Raw genomic sequence first — 16,062 nt, 5'->3', positions numbered from 1 at the left:
TAAATAAATTATTTTTCAAATAAATGCAAGCCTTAATTTTGTCATGGATCACTTCACTTCTAATTGCTAAATTTAAAAATAATTATTTTACCCTATGCAACTTCTTTTGCTAGTTCTGTTTGATTGGCACCATCTGTTTCAAGCATCAAAATTGCGTCATCACGCTCACAATATATTTGATAAAAAGCCGACGGGAGTCCAAGCCCACGAGGAAGAATCAATGCCCCTCAGTTTGTTCATTCCCCTACTGATTTATCAAACAATGAAGTTGAGATTTTATTTTGCAGTTTCAGTTCATCAAACAATCAAACTTCCCCTTTTTTCTATGTTTATGTTTCCTAACGGTTACCAGAATTTTCCACTCCAATAATATCATTCATCTCTTCAGTCAGCTCTCGTAAAATTACTTATGATAAAATAGAAAAACAAACTCCACTTGTTATATGGCAGATGTAATATATGATGCATTTAGTGAAGAAACATATGCCGTCATATATTAACTCAGATCGTTGCCTTCAATTAGCTAGTTGCTTGCAGCTGCAATTGTATGATCTGTGTGTTGAGATAAACTTTAATAAGAATCAAGTCTATTAACCACCAATACCATATTGCGTCATCAAAGCCAGCACTGTAAATCCTTCTATCATGTCAACTTCATCTGCGCAAAAGCGGCTGCCAAATCCATAGCCTTCTCAACATGTACTCCATCTGTTCCCTGAAATAAAACCATCATAATATTACTAAAGAATAAAAATCAATAGTCGTTACTTATTAGCAGTTGGAAAAAAACAAATTCTGAAAAATAAAATAAAGGCACACTAGTCTGCACTATTTAGGGCTGTAAATGAAATAAGCTATTTGAGGCTCGGTTGATAAAAGTTAGCTTGACTTGATTTATATTCTAAATGAGCCAGGGCCAAGCCCGAGCCTAATTTTTAGGCTTGACTCTGTTTTCTAAATGAGCAAAACTCGAACCTAAATTTTGGGCTCATTTATTTTCAAAGCTCAAGTCTAATTTTTAAGCTCATTTAATAAACAAGCCGAGCTCAAGCTTATTGACATTCAATTCGTTAAAGCTCGCGAGATCGCTTATTTAATAGATTTGCGAGCTAATTTGTAACTGAATCGCGAACTGACTCTGTTTGACTAAAATTATTTAGTTTTAAACTTAAGCCTAATAAAAGTTAGGTAGTTTTGAACTTCTTAGCCCTAAACTTAAAACTCACTGTAACTATAAATGAGTCAAACTGCTCTCGAGTTCTCGGCTCGGCTCGTTTTCTAAACAAGGCAAGCTTGAGCTTATTGATATTCGGCTTATTTTCTTAACAAGTCACACTCAAGCTCGGCTCAAACTTAAAAAAATTTTAATGAGCCAAGCCTGAGCTCTTCTAAGTCTCAGCTCAATTTGTTTACGATTCAGCGCTATTTGATCAGCAATTTCACATCAAATACTCGGTGTGCAAAGAAGAAACATATTGAAAGACCTCTTAATCATCAAACCAAACAAAACCATCCTATCAAACTACCAAAGAAACCAAAAAGATAATAACAATATACTTCATTACATAGTTCTAGCACTCTAAAAATAAGAAGTTGATCCATTCATTAACAATGTGGAATACTTGCGAGTTGAGCTTGTTCAAATTTTTTGAAGGGATAAATATCAAATTTTTTCATAACTATATGGACCGCAGCCACGTCAATACTACATTACTACTAACCTGGCCTGTGGCAAGACCCCCCTTTCCTTTACCACACCTCCCATTCAGTGGCTCCAATGCAGCAGTTAACCACTCAGACACCTCCAGCTTTTTGCTGATGTCCGACTTTTCTGGCACTCCCGCACACACCACAACCTTGTTTGTAGTTTCATCCAAACTGAAAACCATAATTGAAAGCCCCTGTCCACCCAACAAGAGACAATCGACACTTCTTTTGCATGATTGTACACTAATTCAAAATGCAAAGTTATAACAAAACCATGAAAAGTTAACCACCTTCGCCAAGACTTTCATAGCTGCCTCACGGACTGCAGCTGCATCTAAACCAACATTAACACGAGAAATGCAGAATTCATTCCCTTCTGAAGCAGCAACTTCAGCCATCTCTGTTGCAACCTTGACAGCCTTCTGCATATTTTCTTCAGCAATCTTCTTTTGTGCTTTTCTTACTTGATTCTGATAAAGTAATTTTTGTATATAATCCAGAATCAGAGACAAAAGCACGTGATGGAACCAAGAGAATAGATAGTAATACACATTAGCCTAGCAGCAATACCTGAAGTACAGAAATCCTAGACCTAATGTCAGCTTTCTTGGCTGCTGGAATAGGTGCCGAGTCCACGCGACTTTTTAAAGAGGCTACTTTCTGTTGAATGGAAATATATATACACATATTCAATTGCCATCACATATAATAATTAAACAATCTTCTAGTAATCCACAATTACAACTACTTGATAAAATTCCATTTCTATCATATCATCTGATAACAATCAAGAAGCCACTTCAAAGACGAAGTAGCCAAATACCAAAGTAATCAATGCTTTTGACGCACAATAATTCGAAATTTTTTCAAAGCCATGAATCTTCCTAACGGATCCTTTGTTTCAGAGTCTTGTTCAAGAATAGATCCAGGTCCTACTAAAAAACTTTTTCTACATTTCTTTAGATATTAAGGGCCTGAAGTACCATGTAACTAAATAACACAAGCAGCACTCATCTAAATAACAGATATCAAATTAGCAGCATGTACACTAGAGAAATATTAAAAATTAAAATTAATGGCGTAGGAAGGGGGAGAAAAAGGGAGATCCTCCCAATGAGCTACGAGGGAAGTGGAGGCCAAACATGACAAGACAAAGCCATGTCTGCCGCCCAAACAAATAAAAAAAATAAAAAATAAAAAATCAATAAAAAAAATTACCTTTTCCAGCAAGCTTCCTTCTGTCTTGGATGTCTCATCAACCTCCTGCTCAAGTGATGATGCTAGTTCCATAGCCTTAAAAGCACTATCAGTTGTCACGGCAGTTATTCTTCGAATTCCTTTTGCAATTCCCTCCTCTGATAACAGAGCAAATGCCTTTGCTTCCCTTGTATTTGAAATATGTGTCCCTAAAAGTTTTTATTTTGTGAAGAATTTACGGACTATTTCAGTGGAAAACTTAAAAGCATGCAGGCACTAAAAAGTGAGAAGAAAATAACCTCCACAGAGTTCTGCTGAGATTGACAGCCACTCATTATTTTCTGGATCGGCTAGGAGGTCCTCAACTTTTCGACCAATTGCCACAACTCTAACTGGGTCCGGATAGACCTGAGTCCAAGCAGACAAGACAATGAAAAACTTCACATATGTAAAACAGATTTCATAAAATAGCGATTGAAATGCCAGGTTACTTCTCCAAAAACAGCTCGTAAACCATTGATATGCTTGGCTTCAGAAAGAGTTGCTTCCTTTGCAGATACTTCTAATTCTGCTTTGATTTGCTCATTCACAATTGACTCAATCTTTCTCAAATGGTCAGGATCCACTGGCTTGCCTATACAAATTTCAGCAGCAAGTTTAAAACAATCCCATGGATACAAAAGCATATTGAACATGTATATATATGCCTCAGAAATAAGTGTTACCATGAGAAAAATCAAATCTTAATTTTTCAGGAAGAACAATCGATCCCTTCTGATCAACATGATTGCCAAGCACTTCCTGAACTCAAACAATTAGAACTCAGAAATGCACTGTCTTTAGCCATGAAATACAAATTAAGAATATCCATGTATGAATGTCAATAAAGCATACCCTGAGAGCAAAATTCAACATGTGTGTACAAGTATGGTTTGGAGCAATGAGTTTACGCCTATCATAGTCAACCTGCACAAGTCATTAGAAGAGTTTACTATAAACAGTAAAAATCATCAGAATTACACACGGAGCAGCTGCATGTTGCAAGATATACCTTACAGATAACTTTATCACCCACGCAGAATTTGCTGCCTCCTTCAGTAAGAGAACCAATATGAAGAATAAATCCTCCAAAAATTTGGACATTGGAAACTTGGAATGACCCAAAAGTGCCTTCAATTGTTCCAGTATCAAAAATCTACAACCAGAAGAGTAAGACTCATAAGATACAAAAACGATAGAAGAAAGAGGTCTGCTTGGGTTTAAACTTTAAAGAAATAAAAGTGTACTGCAGCATCATCTTGGCAAGCAGTTAACATGTTACTCTGCCTATAAATTCAACAAATTTTTCCTGCACAACTTGAAACCCATATGCCCATCAATTATAATTTGACACATCTCATTGCAAGTATGAAAACCAATTCTAATGACAATACCTGGCCACCTTGCTCAGCATAGAAACTAGTGGATTCCAAAACTATACCAACTTCATTGCCAGTGGTAGAACTTTCCAAGAACTTAGAACCGGTGTAGATGGCTTTTATTACACTTTCATGGTCCTGAAAAGCAAATAGCAATAGCAGAAACCATAAGCAGGATGATCAAAAAATATAGATTAACTTATGTCTTAAAGGGTAGGGCTGAAAAGACCAGTGTATTTGTATTTCCTGATAAACAGGAAGAATAGGCACATTGCTATGTAACAAATGAACCTAAAGATATTGCAGTTCAGGAGCCCAAGCACATGGCTTTAAGAACGAAGTGGTCAAACATTCAAGAGGGATTTCCAATATGTAGACGGAAGAATACGTTCAAACCACAGCACAGTTCCCTAAACAGGAGCACATTTTTGGTTTTTCAAAAATGCTGTATAGGTCTACAGGTCACCATAACTACTATTTAATGAAGTGAAGAAATCTGATCACTATTCATATTAAGCAGTGAATTTCTCTTAAGTATACCCTCCACATCAAAATGCCACATAGACATATGAACATTTAATTGAAAAAAAAAATGTTCATTAAGCTAATTAAGACATTTAGTGTAGTGAGTTGATCTATTGGTCTCGAGAAGATTAAAAGGAGACCATTATAAGAAATGTACTCAAAATGTACAATTACACCGTAGAACATATTTCTCTAAGACTCTTAACTTCACAAGCCCATATCAATTAGTTGAGACAAGCATGCTTACCCGAGGTTTACAACCGCAGGTATATATATATATATATATATATATATATATATATATATACTCAACTCCACTCAACTAAGCCTTTATACCAAGAGTTTGGGATCGGCTATATAGATTCTCTTTCTCCATTCTAAACGATTTTGGGTTAAATCCTCGGAAATATGTAATGCTTCTAGGTCATGTTGTACTACTCTCCTTATATATATATATATATATATATATTTTTTTTTTAAATTTTGTGCACATAAACTGTTTGAAAATATTTAATTGTTATAAAAAAAATTAAAAAAAATAACCTAATTTTTATAATATATCCTAAAGATATACAGATAGGTAATATAATTGAAAATAGGTTCACTTACCAACAAAATTACTTACTATAATATAACATTTTTTTAATTTTACATTGATATTTTGAAGTATTAACTCGTACATTAATATAAAAAAGTTATCCCATCTTTTTCAAGGAGAAAAAAAGTCTTGGATATCCCAAACCTTAAAAAATAATAAATAAACATTAGCAAAAAAATAATTATTTTACATTATTTTTATTTTTTAGCTACGTTAAGCTATATCATGTGAAATGCCTAAGATCAATCAATTAAGAGAAATTAAAAGAGAAAAACTAAGAAGCGTTATCAAGGATATCATCCATCTCATACTATATTATATCACACTTTCCCATTGGGAAACTATACACATTTTAGCTTTGGTTCATTTTGATTTATAGTAAAAAAGAAGATAAATAGAAAAAATGACTGAAATGGTATTTTCACTATTTTTAGGAATAATGAAAGTGCTTTTTCTTATAGTGTATTAGCATAATGACGAATAGTGATAAATGCAGTTAAGTTGTTAATTTTGTTTATTTATTAGTGCTAGCAAATTCAATAATGACTTAATTTTCCTTATTTTTTACATATATCAATAAACTATTAATTATTTTAATTGATTTCTTCAATTGAATAAATAGTTAATAAATTATATGTTTTTTAAAGTAAAACAATAGAATAAATATTAAAAATTTTAAATTTATTATAAAATTTAAATTTTAAATATAGACAGTGCATTTGATATTGATCTTGAATTAGAATTTAAACATATTATCTACTTGCTTGATTCAAATTTTATATATTTATAGTATTTAATTCCTAACACATAATGACTAAACATTAATTTGATCATTTAAATTTATTTTATAAATTGAACGTGAGCCTATGAAAAAGGGTTAACACATTTTAATAGTATTCAATAATCGATACAGCGTATAAAATGGCTCAAATTAAAGATATTAATTTACTTTAAATTAAATAGATAATGACTAGTACACTGAAAACACATTAAAATTTATAAATAATATAAAATAAAAATTATTTTCAATTAAATTAATAAAATAAAATTACCTTTAAATAAATTAAAGTATGGTTAATAAGAAATCTTTATTTTTTATAAATAATTAATAAAAAATGAAACATATACAAATAAATTATATATTTTTTAAAAAATTATATTATATTTTTAAGCTAAAAAAGTATATATTATTCATTTAAAATATAAAATAAAAATTTCATATTTTTTTTTAACTCTGATTACATCTTTGAAAATTATTTACAAGAGCTCTTGATGAGTCAAGAAAAAAGAATTGCATGCAATGCATCAACTGCCCCGATTTTTGAAAAGAAATTGTTTGGGGGTATTTTCTTGAATCTATAAATGGTCATTTTGGTCAGACACGCAGCACGTCTCAACTCAAATGTCTAAAACCATAAGCAATGCAGTTTGTCACCACTTGTCCAACTCCAGTAAAAGTTCAATTGAAGGGAAAGGCTTCAGCAAAAATAAATAAATAAATAATAATAAGGGGAAATGGCAAAAGGGCTCCTCACACAAGTAAAATTGAAATAAAATACAAGTAAAAAAGCCTGTAAGTACTGTCTCTCTAACCTGGTACCATATAAATTTATAGGAATCTTCTGTTACAGAAACACCCTTCTTGTGCATCACAGATGTAGCATCAGCATCCATGACAATATTGCAACCAGCTTGCTGCCAAGAATATTGGCAAGGAAAGGTCACACACCAAATATCCAGTCAGTTTCTTACACATACAAAATTTTGCTCCTTTGGTATCACCTTTTAGCCGATTAATTATACTAATTTTTTTCCTGGTCTTATTGCATTAGACTAATATGTTAGGAAAGGCATTTGGCAAGCAACTCTATCGAGTTATATTAACAACAAATTCACAAAAGCAGAAGAGACAAAGCAAAGTCCAAATACCTTATTTTGGGCATTCCTTGATCTTTCCCTTGCCTCATCCATGGCATTATTGAAACCCTCAATATCAACTCGTAATCCTCTTTCTTCTGCCATCAACTGGTGGGAATTTAACCATCAAGATACAACTGACGCAAAATAAACATATATAATGGAACAAGAAAGCACCCTGCATACCTGCGTCAAATCTAATGGGAAGCCATATGTGTCCCACAAGACAAATGCATCCTGCAACCAAGAGGTGAACATGTTTGGATATAGGAAAGGTTGTTAAACTCGCTTTTTTAACCTAAAATCAGTGATGAGTGTATAAACTTGAATCATAAAATCATAAAAAGATCTTGGAAAATACCTATATCATTACAAAAAGTTATAAACAAGCCTTTTAATTAATTGTTAAGTCAATTATTTTAATTTTATTTTCTTCACCAAGTTATCAATATGAGAATAATTAAAATCATTCAATAAGATGATAAATCAATGCGCGCAAGCGCGCGCAAGCGCCCGCGCACACACACACACACATGAACCTCATATTTGAAAGCATAATTCCAACTTTCCAAAAATTTAAATACAAATAAGAATATATTAAATATAAACAAAAATATTATATGTTTTGATGAATAATATATAGAAATTAACTCATATTTATGACATTGACAATATAACAAAATTTTCTTAAAAAATATAATATAGAAAAATTGCAATGTATATGAAAGATAATTGTAGTTGCATAAATAATAGATATTACCATATTTAAAAATTAATATATATATATATATGATGTTAAAATAAACAAATGACAAGATTTTCACAAATTAAAAGGAAATATTTGAAAGTTTGAAATTTCAAATATACAAAATCTTAGAATCGTATTGATCTTTCATTGGTGTCATTCAATATTGTTAGAATCTTACGATTCGATTCACTTTCCCACCCTAGCGATTTGAATCTACAAGATGAATCTCAAATATACCTGAATCTTAACGGAATCCTACAATTCAATAGTCAATCTAGCAAATGAATATCAATCTACAGATTCCGTCAATTCTTTTTCTAAAGAGTTGTTAGACCCTATAATTTCAAAATTTAATATTTCACTTCATTTTTTACCATAAAAGGTGCATATAAAACTTTTACTTAGCTAATTTTCTTCCATTAGCCATTCTTTCCCTCCCCCTCTTCTTTCGTTTTCTTTTTTTTTTTTTTTTTTTTTTTTTGTTAATATACTTCTCTAATTAATTATAGTTGTGAAATTATAACATTTTATATTACTATATTCTGACCTTTTAATTTAACCCAATATCCTTTCTTATTATTTAATTATTTGTTCAAATTTAAATGGGAGTTTCAGTATATGCATAATGATAATCATTGCCTACAATTCAAGAGTTCATAATTTATAATATAAAACAACATGACATAATAAGAATATTTCGTTCTATTATAAAGCATCATTCTCATTAGCTAAATGATGTTTATCAAAATATGTCATTGTGATATATTATTTTACTTATTTTTTAGAACATATATAATTTTTAATTAATTTTGAGAATTTTTATTGAATCTTACAATTCGATTCTCGATTCACAAAATGAAGATTTCGATTCTTGATTTGACAACTATGATTTCACTATTTGAAGACGTGAATTTATCTCGATTTTATTTGGTTTCAATTTTCTATATGTTTTGACCAGTATGATTATAACTCTTAAAATTGCAAAATCATATGAGTCAACTTGTGACAACAATGGATACAAATAAAGTAAAATCAACAGAAAATCTCTCCTTCCACCCAGTGTATCAATCATAGGAGGAATATCCTTTTTGTTGTGAATTAGGTTGTGAACAAGTATAATTTTGTAAATTAAAGACCATTGTGAGGATGTACTTGCCTGGCCACTCAATACCTTCCCCTGAACCTCCTGGGCAGCCTTCTTAAATTTCTCAATTCCCTGAAAATAAGAAGGATTGGTCAATCTTGCTGATAGACATGCCATTGCACATGTCATAGATATAAAATAAGTTCCTTAAAGAGGAAGACCTTAAGAAACTCTCAAATTTTTTCAGCCATTTGTGGAAATAAGTGAATGAAGCCAACACAAGCAACCAAAGAAGCAAGTTTTTCATGTTATATATATATATATATATATATATATATATATATATATATATATATATAGCTCAACAAATTTAAACAGTTCCTACTTCCTAGAACTTAGGCTTAAAAGCAAAACTGTCATTCCTCAAGGTTAAGAATATACAAAATTACAAGCCAAGTTGCCTGCGCGCTGCTATGAGTTTATAAATTATTTCTCTATTTTATTTCTTTCTATATTTTACAATGATTAACAATGAAATTATTATTATCTTTTTCATGATTAAATATATAATATTATAATATAAATAAAAAATAAAAATAATATAAACATAATAATTAAATAGTTAAATAAATATAAGAGATCCTTCAAAAGAAATATAAAAGAAAAATAAAATGAAAAAGGTAAAGCCTTTGAGGTATAGCAAAATCCACATGCCAGTCCCTCATTTATTTTTAAGTAACGATTTGGTCCTCAAATTTAAACTTTGTTAACAAACTAGTCGCTGCTATTAATTGCTTTTCAATTTGAAGCAATTTAGTCCCTAAAATTTTGTTTTATTAACAAAATAGTCCTTGTATCTACATTTTCTATTTAAATAGTTATTTATTTTATATTTAAATAATTATATATTTTATCAAGTGTTAAACAGATAATAATATGATTTTTCAAACAATTAATTTAAATGAAAATTTAATTTAAAATGTAATTTTTAAAATTTTAAATAAATTATAACTTTAAACGGTATATGTATGATTATGTATTGCTAAGATAAATTATTTATATCATAGAAAAATAAACTTCTATATAATTTTTATTGAAAATCATGTTAAAAGAACTTTTATAATTATTTGATTATTAAAAATACTACTACATATAAATAATTTTTCATAAAATTATAGACCATAATATAAAAAATTTAAGTATTTAGTAAAATATATTGTTTATTATTAACTCTTTTTAATTATTTCATATTTAAATAATTATAAATATAAAAATATTTAATATAATATAAAATACATAATTATTTGAATATAAAATTCAGATGCCCAGATTATATTGTTAATAAAACAAAATTTAAACGGCATGAACTAAATTATTAATGAAATTTATATTTGAAGATCAAATTGTTACTCAAAAATTTTCCAAAAAATTTGCAGTTATTTTCTTTTTTTTATCTAGAAATGTTAATTCCCAAAGAAGTTCGGAAAGGGTTGCTTAAAAGATTGATGCTCGGTTTTGATTTGGAGCAGATAAGGAAATGAAACCTTCAGTAGTGGGAATAACTGGAGAGAGTCATGATGGCCTAGCATCAGATGATAATTTTTTACCTGGTCTTCATGAAAACACGACATTCAAAAAACAAAAGAAAAAAAGTACTGTTCATAGAAACAGTAAAATAGGATTCCGTTTTAGTGTGCATATATATATATATATATATATATATATATATATATATAATGAGATGCAGGAGCATCTTGGGAAAGCAAAGATTTTATTGCGTACTGTCAAGGGAAGAAAGGGAGGAAGAGGGAGTGAGAAAGAGAGAGGGAGAGAGAGAGAAGCAGCAACAAAGATGTGAAGAGAGAGAATTAGGTATTTCTTCATTAATAGGAAAGTTCAAAGCTACATGACAAGGGTTTAAGATGTCAACTAGGCAGTGGCCAAAGCCATTTTGGCCATGGCAATAGCCCCACCATTACCTTAAGTAGTTTTATTATTTTGCATATATAGTAGAATTCAAGTTTCCTAGTTGGTATTAAGGTTGAGCCTATAAATAGGGCTATAAGGAACATATGTAAGTGGTTCAGCATCAACAAAATTTAGAGTTTTCTCCACATTGTGTCCTCTCTTCCTTTTGGTGGATTCCTAGGGATTTTTAATGCAGTTGTATCCTTGAAGTGGCCTACCAAGGTGGCACTTCACTGTGTTCTATATTTACTACTCATGGATCATCCATAATGGGGTTGTAAGTTGTAACCTTGCAAAGATGAAATGTAGCTACACAAGATTCTACATACGTGTTTCTACCTAAAAGTTTGTGATTCTACTATCATAAGATACTTACATCATACAATCATTCGTTTTACAATTTTACCATGCCTACAATTTCACTAATCCTACAAATTCTTCTTTCAAGACATCAGCACCTACACATACCCATGTCATTATAATTTGATAAATCAATTAAAAAAAAAACACTAAGTTTTGGCCTAATCTACACTTTGGTCCTTCCTGCGTCAAAATCAAGAAAGCACTTTAGTTCTTGAGCTGTATAAAAGTAAACATTCCCAACATTTATAGGCTAAAGAAGAGGAAATAAACATCATCATTTTGACGAAAGAACACATTTTTGGGGGTTTATAAGGACTAAAGTGTTGAAATTTATAAAGCCAAGCACCAAAGTGTTTGGTTTTGAAAAAGGAAGGATTAAGGGTGTGTGCTGTGTGCTAGACAATCTTATTGGATTTTTAATGATTAACCCAATATATAATTAAACCAACAAAACTAGGTATTGGCCATATTGATTTTCAACTTAAAGAAAAGAATATCAATGAAAGACAAAGAGAGAGCGCCAAATCATAATCAATGTAACTAAGATGGTTATGTATTTCTAAATTAAAGAAGAAAAAAAAGGGCATGACGCATGGGAAACACAAAAGTAATGCTTACGGCTTACCTTAAGCAAAGTCTTGCCAAAACTTGCTTCCTCTTCTGCAATTATTTCTCTGATGTATTCTTCATTTTGTTTTAGCTCTGGGAAAACATCACCCATCACTTTCACAACAACATTTACAAGCCTGCATCACAAAACATCAAATCAATTGGGGTATTTAATGTTTAATTTGAAGATTTTATAATGTCATGTCATATCTTTTCTTTCTTTTTTTTTTTTTTTGGGTGTTGGGGGGGGGGGGGGGGTGCGCTGGTGGTGGAGAGAGAGAGAGAGAGAGAGGAGATTAAACAGAATGTCAAGCTCCCACCAGGCATGGTACCCAAAACAGTACATGAGCACAACAGTGAAACTGTATTTTCCATTCCTACCCATTAAAAAATCCTTCTTGAGCATTCAAGACCTCACTTCCATACCGAACAGCTCGGCGTAAAATCCGTCGGAGAACATACTCACGACCCTCATTGCCTACATAGCAACAATTCAACAAACATAATACAAGCTATCGACTTTATTCAAACCATAAGAGCACAAAACTGCCAACCTCCATAAACAATATGATCTTGGTCTCAATTCTCAACTAGTCTACCTGGACAAGAACCATCAGCAATGGCAAATGAGAGTGTCCTAATGTGATCAGCAACAACCCTGTAGGCCATATCAACCTTGTCTACATCATCAAGACCAACTTTTCCAGAATAAGGTCGTGCCCCTGTTGCCTACATAAAATTTTAAAGCACACACAAGCATTACCAACAACCTTTTTCCCTGATTCGCAAGAAAGCATGATAAAAGAACAATTTACTAGGAAAAAAATTTGGACAAAGACTTTCTATTATCCCTCATCTAGAGGTGAGTGAAAATGAGTCAAGCTACTCACGAGCTAATCAAACTTGCTCACAAAATATTCAAATTTGACTCTTTAATCAAGTGGATCCCAAATTTGACATATTGAGCTAAGTATTATAATACTCGAGTGGCTCGCAATCCTTATTGGGTATTTAAATTTTTCATAATTTTAAGTATATTTTATATCATATACATCATTTAAATAGTAATTTATGTATTCAAGTTTGCATTCAAGTCTATTCAAGTCAGTTAACAAGTTTATCTAAGAATTTAATGGTGGATGCCCTATCGAGAACAAATTTCCATAGACTATGCCATCTTTAAGATTTAATAAAGCTCCTTGCGCACCACCCCCCCCCCCCCCCCCCCCCCCCCAAAAAAAAAAAAAAAAAGGGCAATAAAAATTGAAAAATTTACCAGCTGGATAGCATCAAAGATGGGCACGAACACATCAGTATCATAATTGCTCATCTTGTTCTGAAGTACAGAAGTCAATCTCTCAAAACCCATTCCTGTGTCAACATGCTTAGCAGGAAGAGATTTCAAGGAGCCATCACTTTCCCTATTGAACTGAAGGACCATTGAAACATCAGAAAGAGAGAGAGAGTAATAATATTTTAGATTATTAGCAAATACAACACATGCAGACAATAAAATCAACATGTTCAAAAGCATGGCACGTTCCAAGTTTACTAAAGTTGTTTTGGAGGAAAACTCATACAGCAGTACCAATTAATAAGCGGAGTCATAACATGTGATTAAATTTCTATACCTGAATAAAGACGAGGTTCCATATCTCGATGCATGTAGGATCATCATTATTAACCAATAGTGCTGCATCACGATTACCAACTCTATCATAATGTATTTCGGTACAAGGGCCACAAGGACCAGTATCACCCATCTCCCAAAAATTATCCTATACAGAGGCAAAAAGGAATTAATAATTACATATAAAATTTTGAATCCCAATATCAGCTCCATAATTGAAACAAGTCAAATTAGCGCCACCAGCACAGAAAAATGAACCATTATTCAATGATATGAATGGTAAAATCATATTAAAAAGATCCTGTTAACAGCAAAGTTCAGAAAATCTTAGATTCAAGCATGCATTAAAAAAATGGTTATCAGAAATGTGTTTCTGTATCAATCGATGTCACCACTAATTGCATATTAACACAAGCATCAACAGCGATCAAATATCCCTGACAGCTTTGTCTTTCTTTTTTCTAGAAAAAGAAATCCCACAACTAAAACTGAGCATATTAACATATATCAATGCCTCAAAAAAGGCATCACTCCTTATCCTGGGTGATTGCAAGGGAGATAAACAAAAATAAAAAATTAAAAAAAATAAATTTATGAACAGCACATCTCATCTATCAAATGAAAAAAAGGAATTTAGTTGCATCTAGCAATTCTCCATTTCCAGCAAATTAATATTTCAAGAGAAAATCTTTCGATTCATATATTGGAATAAATGGGGAAAAAATTAAAAAGATGGCGGTACCCTTCTCAAGACAAGTATGGAAAAGTGGATGAAGAAATGCTTACTTTACAGCCAAATGGTAGCACACGTCCAGGTGGCAGAAATTGAAGCCATATATCTCTTGCTTCAATATCAGGAGCAAGACCAGCTTTCTCATCACCACCAAAATAGGTAGCATAGAACCGATCAGCAGGCAACTTATACACCTGTAAGTCAATAAAAAATTTGAGAAGGAAGAAGGGAAGAGAGGAAAATATAATAGCATTTATTAAAACTTGGTGAAAATTTTTGGTTACAAAGTCATCGCCAAAATGCATTTTCAATATCAATTTATATAACCGAAAGGAATATAGAAGAATCACAACCAACAAAATCCCAAAAGCCAATCAGTGAACGAACATAAACTCTTAGTAAATTAGGCATCCAAAATACCTTAGTTAAAAGCTCCCAGGCCCACTCAATCGCCTCTTTCTTGAAATAAGCACCAAATGACCAATTTCCCAACATCTCAAAGAAAGTATGGTGGTAAGTGTCCTTCCCCACATCATCAAGATCATTATGTTTACCCCCTGCACGAATGCACTTTTGGGTATTGCATGCACGAGTTAGCTTACTCAAAGCGGTGTTGGGGTCAGCAGTTCCCAAAAAAATTGGCTTGAATTGGTTCATGCCTGAGAAAAGTAACATCCAATAGATATATACACATATTCAGTATCATTCCTTTCTTCTTGTGGATAATCTAACACCACTATACTGGAAGATATATAGTTTAAAAGAGCTGAGAAGAAACATAATCAGAGAAAAACATTACAAGTTAAAATCGAATTAAAATAAACCCCATAAATTAAAAACAAAAAAAAGGGTTAAAATCGAAATTATACCAGCATTAGCAAAGAGGAGAGTGGGATCATTGAGAGGAACGACAGGACTCGATTTCCAATGAACGTGATTTTTATCCTCAAAGAACTTGATGAAAGTATCTCTGACTTTCTTCGCTGGCCACTCGGGCTCCTTTGGATCTAAGCCCGGCATGACTGGAATTCGAGAAGATGGAGAAGAAGAAGAAGAAGATGAGAAGGAAGCGAAGAGAGTTGCAAGCGGTTGACTGGGAGAAACCCTAGCAGCAACCGCCACTAAGGAAATGAGAGCGCGAAGAAGAGGGCTTTTATGAGCAAACGAGTGAAGACGCAGAGAGAGAGATGATGATGATGCTCTTGATATTATTCTCTCCATTTAAGTTCAAACGCTAACAGTTGTCTCGCTTTCTACTTTTTTTTCTTTTTCATTTTTTATTTTTAAGTGGTTAATTAATTTTAGAGTGTATGCCTTAAGCTCAAAAAAATACATACTGATTTTTAACTTTTATTTGACCTTATAAATTAAAAAAAAATAATAAGTTAAGATTATTTTAGTAATTATAAATTAATTTGGTGAAATATATTATTATATTATTAAATTATTTTTATTTAATTTTAAAATTTTTTTATATATTTATTTAATATATTTTAATAATTTTAATAATAATTCTTTCTATAAATAATTTTTATTAAATATATAAATTATTTATTAATCACTTA

The 16,062-nt window shown here is 31.5% G+C and overlaps 1 protein-coding gene across 2 annotated transcripts; it reads right to left on the bottom strand.

The window, feature by feature from the left end:
• Positions 1-251: 251 nt before the first annotated feature.
• Positions 252-15,733, bottom strand: LOC110661223 (alanine--tRNA ligase). 2 transcript variants are annotated; one of them, XM_021819797.2, is made up of 23 exons: positions 15,367-15,733; positions 14,918-15,156; positions 14,551-14,691; positions 13,766-13,912; positions 13,411-13,563; positions 12,734-12,863; positions 12,516-12,612; positions 12,151-12,271; positions 9,267-9,326; positions 7,549-7,599; positions 7,375-7,470; positions 7,039-7,140; positions 4,338-4,460; positions 3,956-4,099; positions 3,799-3,870; positions 3,630-3,705; positions 3,396-3,538; positions 3,204-3,312; positions 2,926-3,113; positions 2,278-2,367; positions 1,998-2,177; positions 1,722-1,901; positions 252-715 (listed from the first exon to the last, which is right to left on the bottom strand). In XM_021819797.2, exons 1-23 carry the CDS (start codon positions 15,716-15,718, stop codon positions 644-646), a joined length of 3,066 nt encoding a protein of 1,021 aa, XP_021675489.2. In that variant the 5' UTR covers positions 15,719-15,733; the 3' UTR covers positions 252-643. The 2 variants fall into 2 exon arrangements, with proteins under 2 accessions (XP_021675489.2, XP_058004551.1); XM_058148568.1 differs by lacking the exon at positions 7,039-7,140.
• Between the last annotated feature and the right edge of the window lie 329 nt (positions 15,734-16,062).

Source organism: Hevea brasiliensis, chromosome 6, assembly GCF_030052815.1.
Source record: "Hevea brasiliensis isolate MT/VB/25A 57/8 chromosome 6, ASM3005281v1, whole genome shotgun sequence".
NCBI lineage: Eukaryota > Viridiplantae > Streptophyta > Magnoliopsida > Malpighiales > Euphorbiaceae > Hevea > Hevea brasiliensis.
This window is presented reverse-complemented; position numbering and strand designations above follow the sequence as displayed.

Bases quoted from the DNA above. Each gene is read 5' to 3' on its own strand.
- LOC110661223 (XM_021819797.2), bottom strand. From the start codon at position 15,718: ATGGAGAGAATAATATCAAGAGCATCATCATCATCTCTCTCTCTGCGT. The intron at 12,864-13,410 runs GTAAATTTTTCA...AATTTTATGTAG, and splicing joins TCTTTGATGCTATCCAGCTG to GCAACAGGGGCACGACCTTA. The intron at 7,141-7,374 runs GTATTTGGACTT...TATTCTTGGCAG, and splicing joins CAAGGAATGCCCAAAATAAG to CAAGCTGGTTGCAATATTGT.